Source organism: Bombyx mandarina, chromosome 23, assembly GCF_030267445.1.
Source record: "Bombyx mandarina strain Sakado chromosome 23, ASM3026744v2".
NCBI lineage: Eukaryota > Metazoa > Arthropoda > Insecta > Lepidoptera > Bombycidae > Bombyx > Bombyx mandarina.
The window spans coordinates 7,097,690-7,119,502 of NC_143229.1; the positions used below are offsets into that span (position 1 = coordinate 7,097,690).

A 21,813-nucleotide genomic window follows, 5' to 3' on the forward strand; every position below is an offset into this window, starting at 1 on the left:
TATACCCACTGCACGCACACGTTTCGATGTCAGTCCTGAATTTATGGAACAAAAGCACTAATCAGTTAAACGCATCAGAACGAGACAGACAACAAACAATAACATATTCGTTCGACTATTATATTATTCATGTTTCTTTCTAGCAATGGATACGACAAAAATACAACAGTGTTACTAGCTTCTGTAAATTTAAAAACTTATTATGGCGAATAGTATTAAAATTTCACCTTTATTGCAAAGACAAAAGAAACTGTTTGATATTCCGTCACAGTCGGAGTGGACTAGCTACATCGGCGGAGTGTTTATCTGTATATTTCAATCAGATGACATCACATGCCTTTTTTATTTCCGATAACCAGATTAATTAGGCCGGCCGGTACCATTTCTGCGTTTGCTGTGTTCTCGTTTAACCTTAGTGTGCTTAGTACAAGCTTTTTAACGTTCTCGATAGCGTAAAAGTTAACTCAAATTTGTTTGCAATTGAAACAGCGCCCCTAGCGGCAAACGTCGGCAAACGTTCCAACTTCATACAAATTTGAGTTAATTTTTACGCCATAGAGAACTTTAAAAAACTCGCACTAAGCACACTGACTTCCGAGAGAGGTCATATTCTGTTGCGATTTTTCAATATTTTTTACATTAATTAGAATTTTACAATATTTTTCGTGTGTTGAACTTGGTTTACGAATATAAATCTTTGAAGCATTTACGTAACTTCGACTAAGAACATACATTTTATTCATCACGTGTCAATGAGAGCTTAATGAAAGCAAAGTCACAGGGACAGTGCCTATTTAGTGGAGAAACACGTACTCAGTGTGCACACACAATTCTTACGACCAGGATCAAATATGTTTACTTCCTGGTGATTATTGCTCGGGTATCTTGTGAGTTCGCACGGATAGGTACCACTCCACCACGCTGCCTATTTCTGTTATGAAAGTAATCGTAGCCCAAATTATTTTAAGGAAAGTATAGAAATCATTAGGGCTTAGGTCGGGGCTGTACGGCGGATGGTCTAATAATTCTATGTTTTCTTGCTCTAAAAACTCTTTTGTTCTGTGCGCGGTGTGAGAACTCGCATTGTCGTGATGGAGGATGATGCGGCGGTTGCAGTTCTCTTTACGGAGTTCAGAAACGACCTGTGGCAAACAAATGCTAGCATACCATTCTGCATTAACCGTTCTTTGTCCCTCAAGACGAATAGTCGTAACATGGCCGGTTTTGGAGACAAACGTGGCCACCATTTTTTTTGCAACACTCCGTGAACGAACAATTTTTGTTGGCTTTAACTCATTTTCGAACACCCAAACTCGTGACTGGTTTTTTGTTTCGGGTTCGTACGCATATATCCAGGATTCGTCACCTGATACAATGTTGTATACAGCATTTGAGGATCCTGCGTGGAATCTTTCGAGAGTTCTGAGGCACCAAGTAACGCGAGCCGCTTTTTGCTCTTCACAGAGCGAATGCGGTATCCATCGGGAAAACAACTTTTTTACACCTAATTGTTCATGCAAGATTATTTGTATTTGACTCATGCCAATGTCTAAAGTTACCTGAATTTCGCGGTATGTCACATGTCGATCTTCCTCAATCAGCTTACGCACAGCATCAACGTTTTCTTGGGTGACTGCAGTTTTTGGACGACCTTGACGGGGACCATAACTGAGCTTGACACGCCCACGTTGAAACTCAGCAAACCAGCGATAAATTGTGGTTTTGGATGGGGCTTCATCAACAAATGCAGAAATCATCCGGTCAACACACTGTTTTTGTGTTAAACCACTTCGAAAGTCATAATAAATCATCGCTCTTGAATTTTGTCGAGTCAATTCCATTTTCTCAACGACTAAACAAGTTTGACAAAACCTCGTGACAAGACTGAGAATCTTTTTTTAAATAAATAAATGGTATTCGATTTTTAAAACCAAGGAGTTTTCTAATAAAAAGATTTTAATATGACAGGAACAGTGGAAATATTCCATTCCCGATACTTTTAGTGCAGCCCTCGTATATGGAAATTCTAAGCTTCTACGACGTGAGGAATGATTTATAGCCAATGTGTAGTCTTTGTACCTATATCATAAAGTAAAAAAAAAATTTACAATATTAATTGAACCTCAGAAATTAACAATACTAGCATTGGTTGTAATCAATAGAGAGTATGTTTATTGAAACACTTATAACACCCAAAATAAGCAGACTTTCTCCACATATCCAAGTTTAATTTACAGGCAGTATTAGAGAATCTAATGTTATCTCGGAGAGTTTGGTAAACCGAGTTACTTTTACGACTTTTCGTGTACTTTCAAAGCTGTGATTAGTTTGGTTTAGTTCCTATTCTGTTTGTAGAGCTAACCTATTGGACATTTAAACTGCCTGCTGGCTGTAATTTTAAGCTTTACTTTTCCATGTACTCTGCTGTGTTTCACTGGGAAAAAGTATCCATCCATTTTAAAAAGAAAAAAAAAGCTATTGTTGAAGCATCTGCATACAGGGTTAAAACAACAATATTTTTTGAATACTCGTAAATCAGTATGTTGTACCTGATATGCTTATTATATGCCGATTATTAAAGAACTTAAAAACCCAAAAAATCATATTATTGCACCAATACCATATTAGCAGAAATACATATTAGGTATGTCTTCGATAAGCTCTTTATGCAGTGCACAAGAAGGGCTTGCGGTACGCGAGGGATGGCGAAGCGCACCACCACCCGAAGTGATGACCACGACCACTCTGCCAAGAGCGCATGTGACTGAGAAGAAGAAGCTCTTTTTAAACATTATTTTAATTATACCTTTTCTGTTAAAGTTATATGTACGACAAAGCATTAATAAATAATAGTGCTAGACAACGAACATTTCAATCGTAAAATAATTTGCATGTATTATAATTTGGGTGAACTTACTCAATAGCAAGTGCTAGCGACTGTCGCTTGACGAAACGTTAACAGAAAAAAAAACTGTTAGCGCCAATTAATACAGTGGTCGATTAAGGGGTTACAGTGTCAATCAAGCGTTGGTTGGCAATACTAAATTGAAATGAGACAATCTGCGCCTATGATAGGTTTAGTAACATTAGCAACAATAAATGTCCACACAAAGTTACGGCGTAAGCGTAAACAATAACCGCAAGGGGAGCTTTGCAAATGCTGCATTAATCGCGCACCCAGTTAATGAGACCGAACTAGGCCTGGTAACAGATGCGTCCGATACTGCGATGGGTGTGGTACCACAGCAACGTAAGAACAATTAGTGGCAACCACTCGCGTTTCTCTCTCAGAAGATGAGCCCTTCTCACTGGTGGTTACGTTGGGATGTCTATGGGCTCCAGTAACCACTTAACACCAGGTGGTCTGTGAGCTCGTCCATCCATCTAATCAACAAAAAAAAAGACAATTAAGAAGGTATAAAGTATTTCCCTCATATGTTAGAGGTGAGAATTCATTGTATTCACCAAACACAAGCCGCTGAGTTTCGTTTTCAGCGAACGCAAAAAAACTCTTGTCGATTCCGTCATCTTGAATACATCTTCCAGTTTCCGACCGACCTGCATCAGCACCTACTCACCGAAACCCTTTATTATAAATTCATTACGGAGGTGTAGTTGAAAGTCGGCACAGATAGCCATCTAGGGGCTAATGCAACTATAACCAAGTGTTTTTACCGTTCTCTGTCCTCACGTGCGTAAAGATTGCCGAGAATCTTCTCGCTAATGTTTGGCATGTCAGCGTGCCAAACTTTCCGATCCTGCGGACAGAATGGAAAGCAGTCGACGTCGCCCAAAACACGTCATTTCGGACACTTCCGATCCACTGACGGTGCTTTTAGGTACTTCAAGCACCGGTCATCGTTCTCGTCGAGCCCGTCGCTTGTGACGAAGGGCTTAGCGAGTAAATTAACCCACAGACACAGGCCACTGAGTTTCTCGCCGGATCTTCTCAGTGGCTTACGTTTCTGATCCGGTGGTAGATTCTGTGAAGCACTGCTCTTGCTAGGGCCAGTGTTAGCAACACACCCACTTTGAGCCCCGTGAGCTCACCTACACGTCAAGGAGAAGCTAAAATAGCCTCTCAAGACTATCAGCATAGGTAGGAGAAAAAAAAATGTGCCAATGTTCATCGTTACGTTTTGGGACCAGATTGTGTTGTTCCGAACTTGAAATTCCGGCATCTATTCAGGTTCTATGACAGCTACCAACTACTCGTACATATGCATATTAATTATGCATATAACAAGAGCTTTAATTTGACTCGGTTTTTCAAACAAACAACAAGCGAAAAGTTTCGTGGTAAACAAACGAGAGATTGTTTTGGTTTCTTGACTGTTTCAGTATAATTGATTTGATGTTATTTCCTTGTTCTCCTAACAAAGACTCATTTTAATATTGTAGGAAGTATTAAAAAGGATTTTTTTATTTTTTTATTTATATTAGAAGGAAATATTAAAAAATACTTTTAATTTTTGATTCCATCTTAAAAAATACATTATAAATAAATAAATTATAATCAATAAATAATAAAAAATACACATATTTTTTTTTCCTACCTAAGCTGGTAGCCTAGAGAGGCTATTCCAGCGGAACCTTAACTAGTAGGTGAGCTCACGGGGCTCAAACCTGACGACGATGCTAACACGAACCCTAGCAAAAGTCGTGCTTTGCAGAATCTACCACCGGATTGGAAACGCGACCCACTGAGAAGATCCGGCGAGAAACTCAGTGGGCTGTGTCTGAGAATTAATTTACTCGTCGAGCCCTTCGTCGCAAGCGACGGGTTCGACGAGAACGGTGACCGGTGCTTGAAGTACCTAGAAGCACCGTTAGTGGATCGGAAGGATCCGAGATGACGTGTTTTGGGCGACGTCGACTGCTTTCCATTCTGTCCGCAGAATCGGGAATGTAGTTACCGGCGGCCACGATGAGAGGGTTCTCGTGTCGTGCCGCTTTGTCGAAGTGGCTGGTCGTTCAGCAGAGCGGCCGGTATTTATAGTGATTTTTGCAAATCAACACGTGTATGAGTTTTTAGGTTAAGTATTGAAATAACACGTGGTGATTATAAATCACGTGTTGTTTTACATTACAATGAGTGTCATTACATCACAATTGATTCTAAGCAGTTAAAAGATGTTTTCTTGATTGATTGTTTGACTTATGAAACTAAAAGTGATTCTTTTAAATGCGTGAATCATCCATCGCGCCGATATACATATTATATAAGTTTACAAAGCGATCTTGCATTTGATCGCATTTTATTGTTGCAGAATTTCTAAGGAACACATTTTCTTTTACTATCTAATAAAGTCATTCATTTTCTGCTCAATTAACCTTAGGTACAGAAAGTACAACATGAATGCATGCATTAATTAAAATATCTGAATGACTTTGTTATATCAGCCATTCTACCCTTCAAACATCGGTTCGATTGGATATGAATCCATTATTCGTGACGGGAAAAGCAATATGATTACGCTCATCCGTGCAAGCTTTCAACATATCCACCAATCCACAAACCCATACGGTGTTTAACAATAAGGATTCAGATGAGAATGTAGATGAGATATACTTACTGCAGATAGCAGTACTACTATATCGGGCAGGAAAATAGCAGAAGTAACTGGAAGTACTGGTACTTTTACTGGTACTGGTAGGACCTCTTGTGAGTCCGCACGGGTAGGTACCACCGCCCCGCCTATTTCTGCCGTGAAGCAGTAATGCGTTTCGGTTTGAAGGGTGGGGCAGCCGTTGTGACTATACTGATACCTTAGAACTATATCTCAAGGTGTGTGGCGCATTTACGTCGTAGATGTCTATGGGCTCCAGTAACCACTTAACACCAGGTGGGCTGTGAGCTCGTCCACACATCTAAGCAATAAAAAAAAAGGTATCTTTGATACTACACCTACATTTTGCGATTAACACTCGAATTTTCTATTGCCATTAATACTAACGAAAAATTTAAATTTAAATCAGATTAAGTAAGTCTGCAATTAACTAAAGTATAACTAAACTGAAATACAGTAGAACTTATCTACTTCAGCTTCAGCTCAGGTGTGGGCTAACAATTCAATAAAAGTTTGTATGAAAAAAGCTCCATTGAATATTTATGTTGTATTGTTACAGGTAGCGGAGGCACGCAGCTGGAAACCGACAGTTGTGATTCTGCCGACCTTAACGTTTGTGTAGAACTGATCCCCAAGACGCCTGTCGGATTACCCAGAAATAAAAACGAACTAGACGCACATTGCAAGTGAGCTTCTATGAAAAATTATTAAGTTTTTATAGATATATTATTATTGCTTTTGCTGTAGATAGGAGCATTAATTAACTCACGACACATCTGGGGCCTAGCGATGACAGGAGATTGCAGACATCATAATGAGAGTGCCGCAAGATCAATATTCCATGGTATACTCGTATTAGACAGAGCATCTTAATTATTTCCCAACAGTCAAAGTTTAACGATAATCGCACTCCTCAATATTTAGGTTCATTATTTGTTCAAGATGTCAATAAAATTAAATATTTTTTTTACTAAAGATCCTCATTTAACAAACACAGGAGAAAATGGCACTAAATAGTTTTGCCTATTCTAACATGTGTAGATATAACTATATATATATACATATAGGACGTATATAGCGCCGTCTATCCGTCGCTTACGGACCGCTGAGGCTGTCTGCCCGTTCCTCACGGACTGGTTGGGTCGCGACCGACGAGGTTTCATCTTCCGGCTGACGCAAGTGCTTACGGCCACGGTTGTTTTGGCCGGTGCATGCGCCGTGTCGCCGGGAGCCACGGCGCATTGCCACCACTGCGACGACCGCTATGAGGAGGAAACTGTGAAATACACCCTCGTCGCGGTCATAGAAGAGGTCCTGTCGCTTCCGACCGTCGTGGCTACGTTGCTCGGCACCGACGCTTCCTGAAAGGCAATTCTTGACTTCTGTGAGTCCATCATCTTGTAGAAGAAGGCGGTGGAACGAGAGAGGAAGAGCTCTTTCCTCTCCGCACCAATCCGTGGCCGTCGATCCGGGGACTGGGAGAGACAGTACGAACGTACGTCCCGGCCCCTATAGGCGGCAGCCTCCCCCCGCTGAAGATCGCAGGGCGGCCTATATAGGGGGTCGCGGCCGCTCCGTGCGCTACTAGCACTCTAGAACGCCGCCCAGGAGCTACATCATCATGAGAGCTACTTGGCGGCATATCGCCTACCGACCTGGCAGGCTGATTCCCATCCAGTGTGGTATCCCGAGACACCAGCGGCCTCGTCTGGGTAGCCTGATGGGCCGCCATACCAAGACACCAAGACGGCCGCCATTCTAGAACCTTCGCTTTGCCTCGAAGGCTTCGTCAACCGGGCGTTTTGGGGTTAGTCGCGCGTCATCTTGCAGTGTTAACCGGGGTAAACCCTTTACCAGAGCCGGGTACTGACCTCGGGGAAGATTGGACGCTTGGGTAAGAATGCGGTGGAATAATTTCGTGGGTAGAGCCCTACATACTATCCTTGGGCCCACGGTCCGCTCCCAACATCTGCAGATCGACTGGACTTGCCTGGGTACCCGTGCGTGGGAACCTCGCTGGAAGATCCTCCCGCCCCAAGGAAAAATGGTATAATCGTACAATAAGCGATCTTAATTCTAAAATCGCTGTCTTCCAGACAACCATTTTACATAGAGAAATTCGGCAGATAAGTTGCGGTGTAATTTTGCATTACAATATTAAGAACGATCTATCAAATAAAGATTAAACATTTACGCAAATTATTAAATAATGAAAGAAAATACTAAATAATAATATCCTTTAAATTATATATTTAAATAATATGCTTTTATTTAAAAAATATGGTTTTTATTTAAACTATTGGGTATCTGTATTAAATATTAATAGTAGTAAAAGTAACAATAAACAAAGCTTAATTAATGTTATGTAAACATTTCCGAAAGCTTGATGGAAAATTTCATACTAGAGACATTATTGTAATTTAGCTTATGCGTTTCTGAAATGTTCTCAACTGATGAAATATGAACACTGTATTTGCGAGCAATAAAACTCATTCGATTTTGGAGAAACTAAAATCTATTGTCTGAAAGTGTGCAATTATAACATTGCATAATTATCCATGTAATGTATATATTATGTGATTAATTCGTTCCGTCCCGATACAATAAATCGGTTGGCCGCTTAGCTTGATTCTACATAATAATACATTGGAGTCTGGACACACCAATCGATCTCTAATTGAGGAAGGATACGGAGCATGCCCAGCAGGATATCCTAGGTCCTCGATGTACGTCTAGATTTTTTAATTTTTTATTGCTTAGATGGGTAGACGAGCTTACAGCCCACCTGGTGTTAAGTGGTTACTGGAGCCCATAGACATCTACGACGTAAATGCGCCACCCACCTTGATATATAAGTTCTAAGGTCTCAGTATAGTTACAACGACTACCCCACCCTTCAAACCGAAACGCATTACTGCTTCACGGCAGAAATAGGCGGGGTGGTGATACCTACCCGTGCCGACTCACAAAAGGTCCTACCACCAGCAATTACGCAAATTATAATTTGCGGGTTTTGATTTTTATTACACGGTGTTATTCCTTCACCGTGGAAGTCAATCGTGAACACTTTTTAAGTACGTATTTCATTAGAAAAATTGGTACCCGATCGATCGATCGATCGGTTCGAACACCGTTGCATCGCTCCATACGAATGCACCGGACGTCTTATCCTTTGGGCCACGACGACTTCATTAGATTCACTAGATTCAAAGAATAAGTAAATAAGCACCTGGGACTGCTACACGGAGTCTCTCGACGCGTGAACTGGATTCACTAAGCCTTGATTCTATATCCGTTAGCGAATAGTCTAGGTATCACCAACGGTCATTCAATTCTGTTATGTTCGTAAAGTTATTTTGCTTAGTGTGTTGCTGAACTCCCGTTTGTAATCGACGTGTGTGTGTACATGCGATGCTGCTTCTCTCTGCTATTCGTTGACCGATAGGTTTCTTTGATGTCTCATTTTAATTCTATTGCGAACAATGTATGAAATGACAAACATTCCAAAGAGTTCGTACACACACGCATTAGCGGGTTTCTAATTAATTGACATTTAAAGTTTCCACGAGTCCATTTCCACTCGGAGGACAAAAGGGGACCTCCGCTCCGGGCTATCTGTAGTTATTACTAAAAGGTCACATTCTAGGACGAATCTGAGTTTTGTATTCATGATTACGTGAGCTGTCAATTCGCATGCTTTGAATTTATAAAATTCGTTCGTTGTTTACTTTGAAATTGAATTTTTCTTTTCGGCGATAATTTTTATCTGATAATCATCAACCTATTCAGATTTTCACCAAATTCTATGTTATTGTTTATTTTACATTCAAGGCTAAATTTACGCTAAAACGTGAATTTTCTTTTTACATTTATAATTACAGCTCGATGCCTTTTTCAAGTTTATTGTTAAATATTTACGAACACCGTATTTAGTCGTTTATGTCTATTCTGTTTCACTTTTTCACTTTTCCACTTCTCTGCAGAGCATGTTGTGAAAAAACAACGTAAGTTTCTTGGGCAGCATACTTTTTCAATAACTCGAAGGAGTTTCGAACATTAATTATTAAGAACAAAGTTACTGACACTACCACCTTAGTTTCAAAACTTTTGACGTGTGTATCGAAAATAGTCCGCTGCTATGTATTTTTTTTACCTTTTTCTGTTATTATCTAAGGTAGCTAGTTTGAGCTTATGTTCCAGATAGTATTAGGCGACCTAAACTTGAAATCTCTATTGTATTGGTTTAATTTAAGCCTATAAATGAAAACTCTAGTTGATTCTTGGTATCATGTCCCACAATCAGCACTAAAGATAAGAGGTAGGGACACCTTAGAGGATCAGGATCATTTTAATGCATGCAATCAGGAGAGAGAATCAGAATTTTTTTAATGTACAAAATGTGTTAAGTTGTTACTACTGCCCATAGCAATGAATCCCGTCTCTCAGCTTGAGACATGAGGTCAGCTGTGTTGTATACTAGCTGCTTAAATCTTCTGACCGGGAAGCGTCTACTTCACATTAGAAATAGGGAAGATGGCGGTACTTACCCATACGGGGTTACAGTGGATTACAACGATTACAATCAGCAATCACTAACATATTTTGCGCATTCATTGAACAAGTGGTAAGTACAAAACACCGTTTAGGGATATATAGTATTTTCTCAGTTTACTCAAACTTTTTAGGTTCAATTAAAGACCTGAAGCTTGCGAAAACGAATCGATTGTCATCTTTATATTAATACGTGAAGCAAAAACCCTGTAACCGTTTTTACGAAAATTGCACGCAGGAAGAAGACGAATTATGCATAAAAAATACATCAAATCAATAAAAAAAAAACATTACACACACCTCCGTATATTTGACACAACACATACTCAACACACGCTTCGTTTACTGTCAAACTTATGTTATTGTTTTAAGTCTGTGGTCAAATTGAGAATAGATTAATATAGTTTGTATGTATTTAATATTACTAGTGGTCCCGCAGTAGTCGAAATTCAACTATAATTAATTGAAATTATAAGTTTCAACATTATTATGGTCCTATTGTTACAGATTTCGCCAAGACTATACTATAGACAAATATACGTAATATTGAAGATAAACAATACTAACCTATTCTCAATTTGACTACAGACGTTAAGCAATAACAAAAGTTTGACAATAAGCAAATAGTATATGTGTGTGTGTCAAATACATGGTAGTGTGTCTAATGTTTTCTTTATTGATTTAATGTATCTTTTATGCATTATTTAAAAAATATATTAGCATTGTGCACTTCTTCTCTATATTCTCTATAAGTGTGGAAAATTTCATACTCCTCCGTCCGCGCAATTTTCGTAAAAAGGGATACAAAGTTTTTGCTTCACGTATTAATATATAGATTTGTCTATAGTGTAGTAGTCTTGTAACAACTTTTGCGGTAGGCAGCGGCTTGGTTCTGCCCCTGGCATTGCTGAAGTTCATGGGCAACGGTAACCACTCACCATAAGGTGGGCCGTATGCTCGTCTGCCTACAAGGGCAATAAAAAAAAAATAAAAAAAAATAAAAACAATAATATGATGTTTAATTAGTTGTGGCAGTGAAAGATAATTTTTATTATTTACTACTACTAGAGCCTACCACATTGGAATGCGATGTATGGATGCTTGGATTAGAAAGTGCTTGCCCACTGACGGACAAAAGATACTACAGCAGCAAATTGGAGGAGCACGCGCGCTCATGAGGTTCCTCTGCACCAATGAAACTGCTCTACGAAGAGGTTTGTGATAATCCAATAGTTTCATTTAACAAATCGTTGTACGTAAATTATTAGAACCCTCGTGATGTGTTAATTTTGATCTACGTATATTTCAATCTGTAAATTTTATAAGGCTGAATGGATTCTGTTCCAAAATTATTTAATTTAATTTCGCATTTCAATTGTACCAAAACCGAATGGGACGTATTTAAAAAAAACCTATATTAGTTTACAAAGTAAAGATCATAACTAAATTTCGAAAAAATCACAATTAAAAAATATATTTTTAAATTTTTAATAGTTAGTAAATAAGAGCAATATTGTCATTAATATATTATATACATTTATATAATGATTTGTTAAGTCTTTCATTCTTATAATTGCCTATTCAGATACAAACTAATTAAACGAACATACATAAAATTTTCAAAGATGTACTGGGATGGCATAGTGAGAACTTTAATTTCTTTAAATTTTTCCCTCAGGGATTCCCTTGAGTGCATGTTATAAATAGCACGTATAGCTCTTTTCTGCAGAATAAATATCATTTCTACATCGGCCGCATTGCCCCATAGCAAAATGCCATAGGACATGACACTGTGGAAGTAACTAAAGTAAACTAAACGAGCCGTGTCCGCATTTGTTAACATTCTAATTTTTTTTACTGCGTATGCTGCAGAGCTAAGCTTACTCGCCAATTTATGAATATGAGGTCCCCACTGCAGTTTGGAGTCCACTGTTATACCAAGAAATACGGTTGACTCAACAAGCTCCAATGATTCCTCAGAAACAATTACATTACTATCTACTTGTCTCACATTTAAAGATGATTTAATACATTTTAAAGTAAATTTAATACATTTCGTTTTCTTACTATTCAATAATAGGTTATTGATACGGAACCAATGAACCACGCACGAAATCGCATCATTCACTTCGTCATAGACTTGTAATTGTCGTATAATTTTAAATAATAAAGATGTATCATCTGCGAATAATACGACCTCGTGTCGGGACTCAATAAAACTAGGCAAATCGTTTATATATATTAGAAATAAAAAAGGACCCAAAATGGAACCCTGAGGTACACCCATTTTCAACGTGGTGCCTGAAGATCTATTTCCTTTCACATCTACTGTTTGTATCCTTCCTGATAAATAGGAAGTAATAAGTTCCAATGCACCATCCCTAATACCATAGTGATGTAGTTTCCTCACCAATGTTTCATGTTCAACACAGTCAAATGCTTTGGATAAGTCACAGAAAATTCCAAGACAATCATGCGATTCCTCCCAAGATTGAAATATATTTTTGATTAGATAAGCACCTGCATCAGTTGTAGAGCGACCCCTTGTAAACCCGAATTGTTGTTGTAACCTGTGTTTTACTTGAAAACAAATTATTTTTTCGTAATATTTTATTTTATCATTATGACATATTTAGTTCCTATCACAATCTGTTCTTTTCTGCATATTACTTTTACAAAATAATGTCGATGTTTCACATCTGCCAGGCGTCCCGTGACGGCTCATTTTTTTTTTAGATTTCTTACAAGAACACAAATGCTGGAACGTAGTTTCACCGAACTGGTCGAGGTGTGTTAACGAGCTGCAAGAGGATGTCCGTGAGATCACCGACCGGTCAAAACAACTCACGTACTTCTACAGAAATGGTGAACTGTGCTGGTACTTTTGAATCTTTCTATTGACTTACATCTGAATAATAACATCTGCATTTCTAAATACAATATATTATTGTATAACAAACATTATCAATACTAATATTATTATAAAGCTGAAGAGTTTGTTTGTCTGAACGCGCTAATCTCAGGAACTACTGGTACGATTTGAAAAATTATTTCAGTGTTAGATAGCCCATTTATTGAGGAGGACTATATAACATCACGGTAAGGCCAATACAAGAGGAGCACCAATAACGAATGTTTCAAAATAAGGGCTTAAATAGCTCCTTAACATTATATAATTCAAATATATTTTCACTTTCTACGTAAATGAAGTGGGGGTAAAATTTAGTGTTCTGCCAAAGTAACTATTCCACGCGGACGGAGTCGCGGGCAAAAGTTAGTTTAATATAAGCCGTATACTTTGCCTTTGTCAGCCACAAGAAAGGGAATTCAGTCATTGTATTTCCTAGACATTTTGTCAACCGGAATCAAATACTTTCCAATAAGTGCTTCTAACTTCAGTGCGTTTTTTTTAACACTAGGAACAATTTCTATTTTTTTTTTTTTTTTTTTATTTTTTTATTGCCTTTGTAGGCAGACGGGCATACGGCCCACCTGATGGTGAGTGGTTACCGTCGCCCATGGACTTCAGCAATGCCAGGGGCAGAGCCAAGCCGCTGCCTACCGCTTAATACTCTTAATACTTAATAATATACATGCATAGTATGTTTCCTATAGAAGCTGTTAGCATTTAGACTTTCCATTTCCCCTTTTTATATAAATTCTACTATTATCGCCTTTTTTTTATTTGTGTTTACCGATCATAAATTTTGTTAATAAGGTAAAGTTCGATGAGCAAACTTATCTATGATTAGTCTGTGCGAACTGATACTGAAAGTGAAGATTATCGAGGATTATGAAGGTCAGAAGAGTAAGATAATAGACCAGAGGGCTATGTTCGTCAAGCGTACCAACATTAAATCAAATGCCAACCCGAAGAAGAACTTCGAACAGCACACAAATAAAAACATTGAGTGCTATCGTTGCGGTCGTCTTGGGCATATGGCGAGAGAGTGCAGAACTAAAAACGTGAGTAAGCTTAAACAAAGCTCACATAAAGCAGAATGTAATAGTGATGATGAGCACAAGACAAATATGTTAGTAAGTACCACCAAAGAGGTGATGATAGCCGAGCAGAGAGCTCCTGTATGGTGTATTGACAGTGGATGTACGGGACATATGTGTAACAACAAACAATTGATTAAAGATTTTACTCGAGTTGATACAGACTTGAATTTGGCTAATGGTAAAACTACAAAAATTAGCGGCTCAGGAAAAGTCAGTATTATGGTAGACACAGGCAGCGAAAAGCGCCATGTTGATATTAAAAAAGTGTTCTACGTGTCGGATCTATGAACCAATTTATTATCAGTTGCGAAGATGACAGATCACGGGTTTGAAGTTCGCTTCAATAAAAATTATGCAATTGTCATAGATGACAATAATAAGGTTCATATGCGAGCGGATCGAGTTGGTAACTTATACCACGTTCGAATGAGCCAAGATGATGTCAATAATGTTGAAATGGTGAAAAAACCTATAGATTTGTGGCACGAGCGCCTCGGCCATCTTAACGAGCGTGATTTGAAGGCAATGGCGAAAAATGGCCTTGTCCATGGCCTATCATTGAAGGACAACGAAAAATTGTCAGAGTGTGAAATATGTATAAGTGAAAAACAGACATGCACGCCTTTTTCTAAAGGAAGCGAAGATCGTACAAGTGAACTATTGGAGATCGTGCATACTGATGTGTGCGGACCAATGAGACAACAGTCTATGGGCGGTAAAAAGTATTTTGTCACGTTCATCGACGACAAATCAAGATGGTGTGAAGTATACTTTATTGCTAATAAAAGCGACGTACTTCAAGTTTTCAAAGATTACAAGGCTTACGTGGAAAAATTGACAGGAAAGAAGATCAAAAATCTACAATCTGATAACGGTCGAGAATACATTAACAAAGACTTTGATGATTTCTTGAAGAAAGAAGGAATAAGACGGAGGTTGACGGCACCTTATACGCCTCAGCAGAACGGGATTTCGGAGAGAAAGAACAGGACACTGCTAGAGATGGCCCGTTTTATGATGCGTCAGGCGGGAAGCCCTCCTGTTTTTTGGGCTGAAGCAATTAATACTGCTAATTACATAAGGAACCGGTGCCCAACTGCAGCTCTTGATGGTCAAATACCATTTACCCTGTGGAAAAGAAAGAAACCTACCGTAATCTACATGCGCTTGTTTGGATCGAAAGCGTATTATAAAAACAAAGGAACGCAGAAGGGAAAATTCGAATCAAGTTCAGAGCTTGGAATATTTATGGGCTATGATACTGAGTCTAAAGCTTACAGAATACATGATCCTAAGACTAGAAGGATCGTCATTTCTCGCGATGTGAAGTTTATGAACGAGACAGCATTCTGTCATGAGTATAAAGAAATACGAAATGATGAAGAAGAGAGTTTTGATGATTCGAAGATAGTCGTTGAATTGAAAGGACATGATCAGAAGAAGGAAGATCGAAAAACAAACCCCATGAGAGGGAGAGGAAGACCAAGGATAGTTCGTACTGGCTTAGTGGGAAGACCGCGCAAAGAGTATAAACCAGCTACTAACAGTACAGAGAGTGAAACTGAATCGGAGTATGAAGTAGATAATGAAGAAACGACAGCTGGAATTGCGATTATGGAACCTAAAACATGGAAAGAAATAGAAAAGACTGATGACGAACCTGAATGGCGAAGGGCTTTAGAAGACGAGTATTTGGCATAATTAAAGAATGTTACATGGGAAATAGTCCCACGACCGAAAAATAGAAAAGCGATTGGTAGCAGATTTGTATTTCAAACAAAGAATACAGGGAAGAAAGTACGGCTTGTTGCAAAGGGATGTTCTCAAAGGCCAGGGGAGGATTTTTACGAAACCTTTTCTCCTGTTGTTAGGTCTTCATCTGTGAGACTCATAGCTGCAGTGTCAGCTGAGTTAGGATTAGAGATGCATCAAATGGATGTAGTAACAGCTTACTTGAATGTTACTCTCGAAGAAAATGTATTCATGGAAATACCAGATAAACTATCAGATGTCTTAGAAAGTGTACTAGCAAACCAAAATATTGGATCAAAAAGAAATATTATAAGAGATAAGAATATACTTCATACAGCTAAACGCTGAAACGAAACATTGAATGAGTGTGAGAATAATGTGTGTTTGTTAAAGAAGTATTTGTATGGTTTGCGTCAATCAGGATTACAGTGGCATAAAAAGTTAGTAGGAAGGTTGAAGAATATTGGTTTTGAAGCATTACCACAAGAACCTTGTGTGTTTGTTGCGCAAAGGGATGAAAAAATGATGTTAATTGCTATTTATGTAGATGACATTATCCTAGCTACTAATGATGAGGTGTGGTTGCATGATGTTAAGCATCAGTTATCTAATTCCTTTGAAATGAAGGATATGGGCAAAATCAGTACTTGTTTGGGTATCGAATTTTCACGTGATAAGGAGCATAGAGTGTATTTAAAGCAAGGTGCGTATATAGATAAAGTATTAGAGCGTTATGGTATGAGTGATTGTAAACCTATATCAACACCTATGGATGTGAACGTTAAACTAGAAAAACCCAACAGTGTAAACAATGATGTTATGAGTCAGTACCCTTACCAGAACCTTATAGGTGCCCTTATGTATTTGGCTGTATCTACCAGACCGGATATAGCTTATACTGTAAATTATTTAAGCCAATTTAACACTAATTATGATGTACAGCATTGGAAGGCAGCTAAGCGAGTGTTGAGGTATTTGAAAGGTACATCAACTTTCGGCTTAATGTATGAGAGGACAGGTGTACCATTGTTTGGTGTAGTTGATGCAGACTGGGGTGCAAATACGATTGATCGAAGGTCATATTCCGGTTTTGCATTTATTTTAGCAGGTGCCCCAATTACCTGGGAAGCACGAAAACAGCGTACCGTTGCATTATCGAGCACAGAAGCCGAGTACTTGGCGCTTTCTGAAGCAACTAAGGAAGCTATGTATCTCAGAAATGTGGTAAATAATATTGGTGTAAAATGTGGTTGTGTGACATTATTTAATGACAACCAGGGTGCTATGAAGCTTGCACAGAGTAGAAGCTATCATTCTCGCACTAAGCATATTGATGTTAGACACCATTTTGTTCGAGATATGTGTGAACAGAGTGTGATTGATTTGAAATACTTGAGTACAGACAAAATGCCTGCTGATATTTTGACCAAGGGCTTGTGTGGGACGAAGCATTATGAATGCATGAACAATTTAGGAATGATGGAATAATCATAATTGTCTGTGATGTCTGTAGTTAAGAGCTCACGACTTTGAGGGGAGGTGTTAATAAGGTAAAGTTCGATGAGCAAACTTATCTATGATTAGTCTGTGCGAACTGATATATGTCAGAATATAATGTTAATTTGAAAATTATAAAATACTATTGAACTACTAAATTGTTTCTAATTATGCACGTCCTAACAAATTTCATACTACTATCGTGAAAAGTTCTAAATTTATTGGAAATCACTTGGATTGCCTATTAATGTACTTAAATGCTTAGATGTTTCATGAGTATTTATGGACACTAATACACACGGTGTCCCACAATGAGTATAACAAGCCGCAACATGTAATATAAAAAAAAAAGTAGATAACGTTAAAAATTGTAACGTTATTTATTTCATTTCATTTTTATTTCATTTATTTTATTAGGCTCACAATACACATCACAAGCTAAAGATACATAAAAATCACAATAAGAAAACGTGTGGCACTCGGGAACTGCCGCGGTAAAGCTATTGCATAGTATTTTTTATCACTGTCTCAACTGTCCCCTTCACACTCATAAGCTAGACCGCGCGAGAGAGAGATGGGTAGACTTTTCATGATGCGCATGCAGTGTGACGTCACGCCACGCGCTTATTCACAAACACTACACAAGCGCAACGTGTGAATGTGTTGAACGCGAGCTACATGGTAGGCGGAGTGATGGGTGTAAGGTTTTTTTCGTTACGGAATTTCATGATTCGATCGCCGCGCTCAAGGCCCGCGATAAAATCTATCTAAAAAAAAGAAGTTGTAAATGTATCTGGGCTCCAGTAACCACTTAACATCAGGTGGGCCTTGGGCTCGTTCACCCATCTATGCAATAAAACAAACAAATAAAGAAGTTGTAAATGTATCTGGGCTCAAGTAACCACTTAACATCAGGTGGGAGTCCTCAACAGAGCGAAGCGGTACCTCACGCCTGGACAAAGGCTTTTGCTTTACAAAGCACAAGTATGGCCTCGCGTGGAGTACTGCTCCCATCTCTGGGCCGGGGCTCCCAAATACCAGCTTCATCCATTTGACTCCATACAGATAGCTTAAAAATCTAATTCCTTAGGAGTTTCATGCATAAAGAAATTTATTAATTGTTTCAAATATTCGATGACAGCCTGGAAATTACTCAACAAAAGTGTCCTTGGGCTGTTCGTTCAGTTAAATACGTCAGAACAAGATAAGCAATAAAAAATTTGTTCAACTTATTTCGACAAATGAATACAACAAAAAATGAAATCTTCATAAATTTCACCTTTATTGCAAAGACAAAAGAAGCTGTTTCTGCTGACTACAGGCGCGGGCGGAGTGTTCATGTTGACTTAACCATTCTCTTGGTTTAAATCGAATACAATTATCGTTAAGATACATTACAAACAAATCGTATTGCTAGATAGTCGATGAAAGGGACTTTGACTTCATTCAACAAGGATTTTCAATTTTATTAAGTAAGTGCCAACATCTTTTGTGCTTTCCCAGTATTTGTTCTCGACGTCGGGCTATTGTCGTTGCCCAGAAGCATATTAAAGAGCATTGCAGAGAATCAACTCTGTTTTGTAAACAAAAGTTATGAATAAATCCATTGATTTACTTATTCATCGATTAATAAACATTTTCTTATAAATTTTTTTAAAACCGTATAGGTACTCATATGAACCCGTTTCATTTTAACTAGTCGGCTTAAACCAATGCTAATATACACGTGATTTTAGCTGACTGAAACACACTCAAACACACACTGAGTTCTCACGAGTTAAGTTCTGTCGTGCGTGTTACGACTTATTTAATTAGTCTATATTTAACTGCGATCCGAGTAGATAGCGTACCAACTTAGATCAAATGATAGGTTCTAATCCTTGTTGTAGTCGTTACATCGTCTTTGAGATTCTCCGCTTTTTGTAGTTGGAGTGGTTTACTTACAAACACGAATTCCCTATTAGAACTGATTGATAACCCTTGGAAAACACACGTATATAAATTCAAGGATACTTATTGTTTGAGAACACAAAAAAAAGAAATATATAATTGTAGTAATTGGTGTAATTTTCGATTTAAATATTTCTTTGCAGTGCTCGCGACGCATTCGTGATGTGCGTAGCAGACGCGGCCCGTGTTTGCTCTACAGGAGGAAGCACCTTACTTAGACGGATGGCGTGGGTCTTAGCCCAGGACATAGCGGCCTGCAATTACCAACCCAGAGCACGCTGTGCTGCCTCAGCGCCGTCATTTTCTATACCACTTTTCACCGCCTTAAGTTACTTAATTTACCCTCCAATATTTTAATTTTAAACATTGAGGAAATCCATGATTTATCAGAAGCAGCTGGTGGGTTTAAAAGGGATGAATGCGGAAAAGATGGGAGCAATTTTTTAAAGATGCAAATTGTAAGCTGTGACGTATGATATCGTCATTGAACGTTAGAGCCCCATTCCGTTGGCGGCCATATAAAAATATGTATAATAGGCGTGAAAATATATTGTTAAAATGAATTACAAAAACTTAGATCAAATTAATACTCATATATGTATGTGTGTACATCAATTTAAAAAGTTATTTCATGTATTCCCACTAAGGGTGCATTTTTATCAATCACTAGTCGTATAGTCTAATTATTATGGTAAGCTTACAGAATACTTCGGAGGCAAATTTGCAGGAAAAAAAAGTTTGTTTAAATATGTAAAGCAAAACAAAATATTTCTAGTCATATGATTTATGTGTTTCTTATTTATTATTAGTGCTATGATACGAATATATAGATCAATCAGCAGTAGTACACGCATTTTGGAACGAAGTTCCTTATGGGACGATGCGGAGGGGTACCCTAACCGAGAAAAAACGTCCGTAACGTAAGATTTTTATTAGTAATGCACATAGTGTACGACTTAACTTTGTAATAACGTACAAAAAATAACATATTTTTTTATCATTCATTGACCATGATTTCAGAACGTTCGTTTGCGCAGTGCACTAACTCTTATGCAAACAACCGTGAATGAAGTGTACCACAATAAGTTCGCACGCTACCGAATGAGGGTAGGTTGTAACGAAACCTCCAGTTTTATTTTCTTTATACCTTGAATAGAACTTAAAATTAATATTTTTATAATAAGGAGCTTCGTTCCTATTCGGTATCCCACGGCACCACACATCCTTTTTTATTGCTTTGATGGGTGAAAAAGCTCACGGCTATTATTATTTATTTTACCTTTTTCTTATTATATTCTTCTTACATAAAACAATATTAAGAAGATTACATATTTCCCAATGCTGATTATCAAGCCTAACTTATGAAATAATCAATTAAATGTTATAAAAACATAAATCAGTCATTAGGTTGTAGATTCAACAATCTTGACATAAAAATCCTTTTCCCTACCATATTAATTTTTCCGAAAGTATTCCCGCTCTTATTGTCTTGTAAACTGGTAGTTTTTTTTTTTGCTTTTGCTTTTGCCCTTATATAGTCAGCATATATAGAATTTATCTGATTTTTTTTGTCTGAAACCTTAGATAAAGTTGCAGAACAATTTTGGGCCGGTTGCTAACTTTACTTAGTGGAAATGTTTTATCTCCCGATTCTCCGATAGTGATCTATATTGAATTATACTTGTTCTTTCTACCAGCTAAGGTTTTGTATTTATACAGCCTAGTAATGTTCAAACATATTGGATTCTAGTCGTCATTTATGCGATTCAAGATTGTTATGAAAACATGTAATAAATTCGTTATTAATATTAGATTAAGATAGTAAATTCAATTTGTTTTGTTTCTTATGTAGCAAAATTTGCTATGTACTTTAGAACTACTCTATCGACTTTTGCCATTTGTAGAATTTGTTCCAAAAGAATAAATATTAAGCTGTTTAAAATTGATATTGATCACGATAATATCGAAATATTTGTGTAAGTTGTATGATTGTTTAAAAACGCTCCAAAAGTGTTATCTAGACGACTTCTCGCCCGTTGGGACAAAAATTGTTATTTTTCGAAGGAACAGAATTCGAAACACGAATAAACTAAAGAGGAAATTAAGCCGTGTTTTTATTTTTAATATGATACCTCTGCTCCAACCAAAATGCTTGGACCGAAGGACATATATGAAACATGTACACATATCAAACTTTGTTTTACTGAAATATTCTTTGAGTGTCTTTAAAGTTTCCCAAGACGCTCTTGAAATGGTTAGCCAGGCCGAAGTGCTAGTCTACTTTGTAGAATTTTGATCTACAATGATTTTAATCAAATCGAGCTGAAGTGAAATATTCATTTTATCTGAAAACTTGCCCAAAACAAAGACGAGCATCGTTTCTGCTATTACATTTCCATGAATCGCACAAATAATCTTCTTGGAACTGATCTTGGTAGTGATTCTAAGGATATTATTGTTGTAACTGTGGACAATAATATTCGTTTTC

At 37.8% G+C, this 21,813-nt stretch overlaps 1 protein-coding gene and 1 long non-coding RNA gene across 2 annotated transcripts in view; one reads left to right on the top strand and one right to left on the bottom strand.

Annotated features, from left to right (window-relative positions):
* The window catches only part of LOC114245633 (uncharacterized), a 45,965-nt gene extending 24,551 nt beyond the window's left edge, over positions 1 to 21,414 (top strand). The window contains exons 2-5 of the mRNA XM_028177877.2: positions 6,130 to 6,256; positions 11,190 to 11,335; positions 12,858 to 12,999; positions 19,469 to 21,414. Coding sequence (XP_028033678.2) covers positions 6,130 to 6,256; positions 11,190 to 11,335; positions 12,858 to 12,999; positions 19,469 to 19,682 — 629 coding nt within the window. The 3' untranslated portion in view covers positions 19,683 to 21,414. The remainder of the gene's footprint in view (positions 1 to 6,129; positions 6,257 to 11,189; positions 11,336 to 12,857; positions 13,000 to 19,468) is intronic.
* LOC149500141 (uncharacterized) lies at positions 12,714 to 13,547 on the bottom strand. Its single transcript, XR_016325150.1, has 2 exons — positions 13,424 to 13,547; positions 12,714 to 12,922 (listed from the first exon to the last, which is right to left on the bottom strand). It is a non-coding gene; the product is annotated as an uncharacterized LOC149500141 (long non-coding RNA).
* Positions 21,415 to 21,813: the final 399 nt, after the last annotated feature.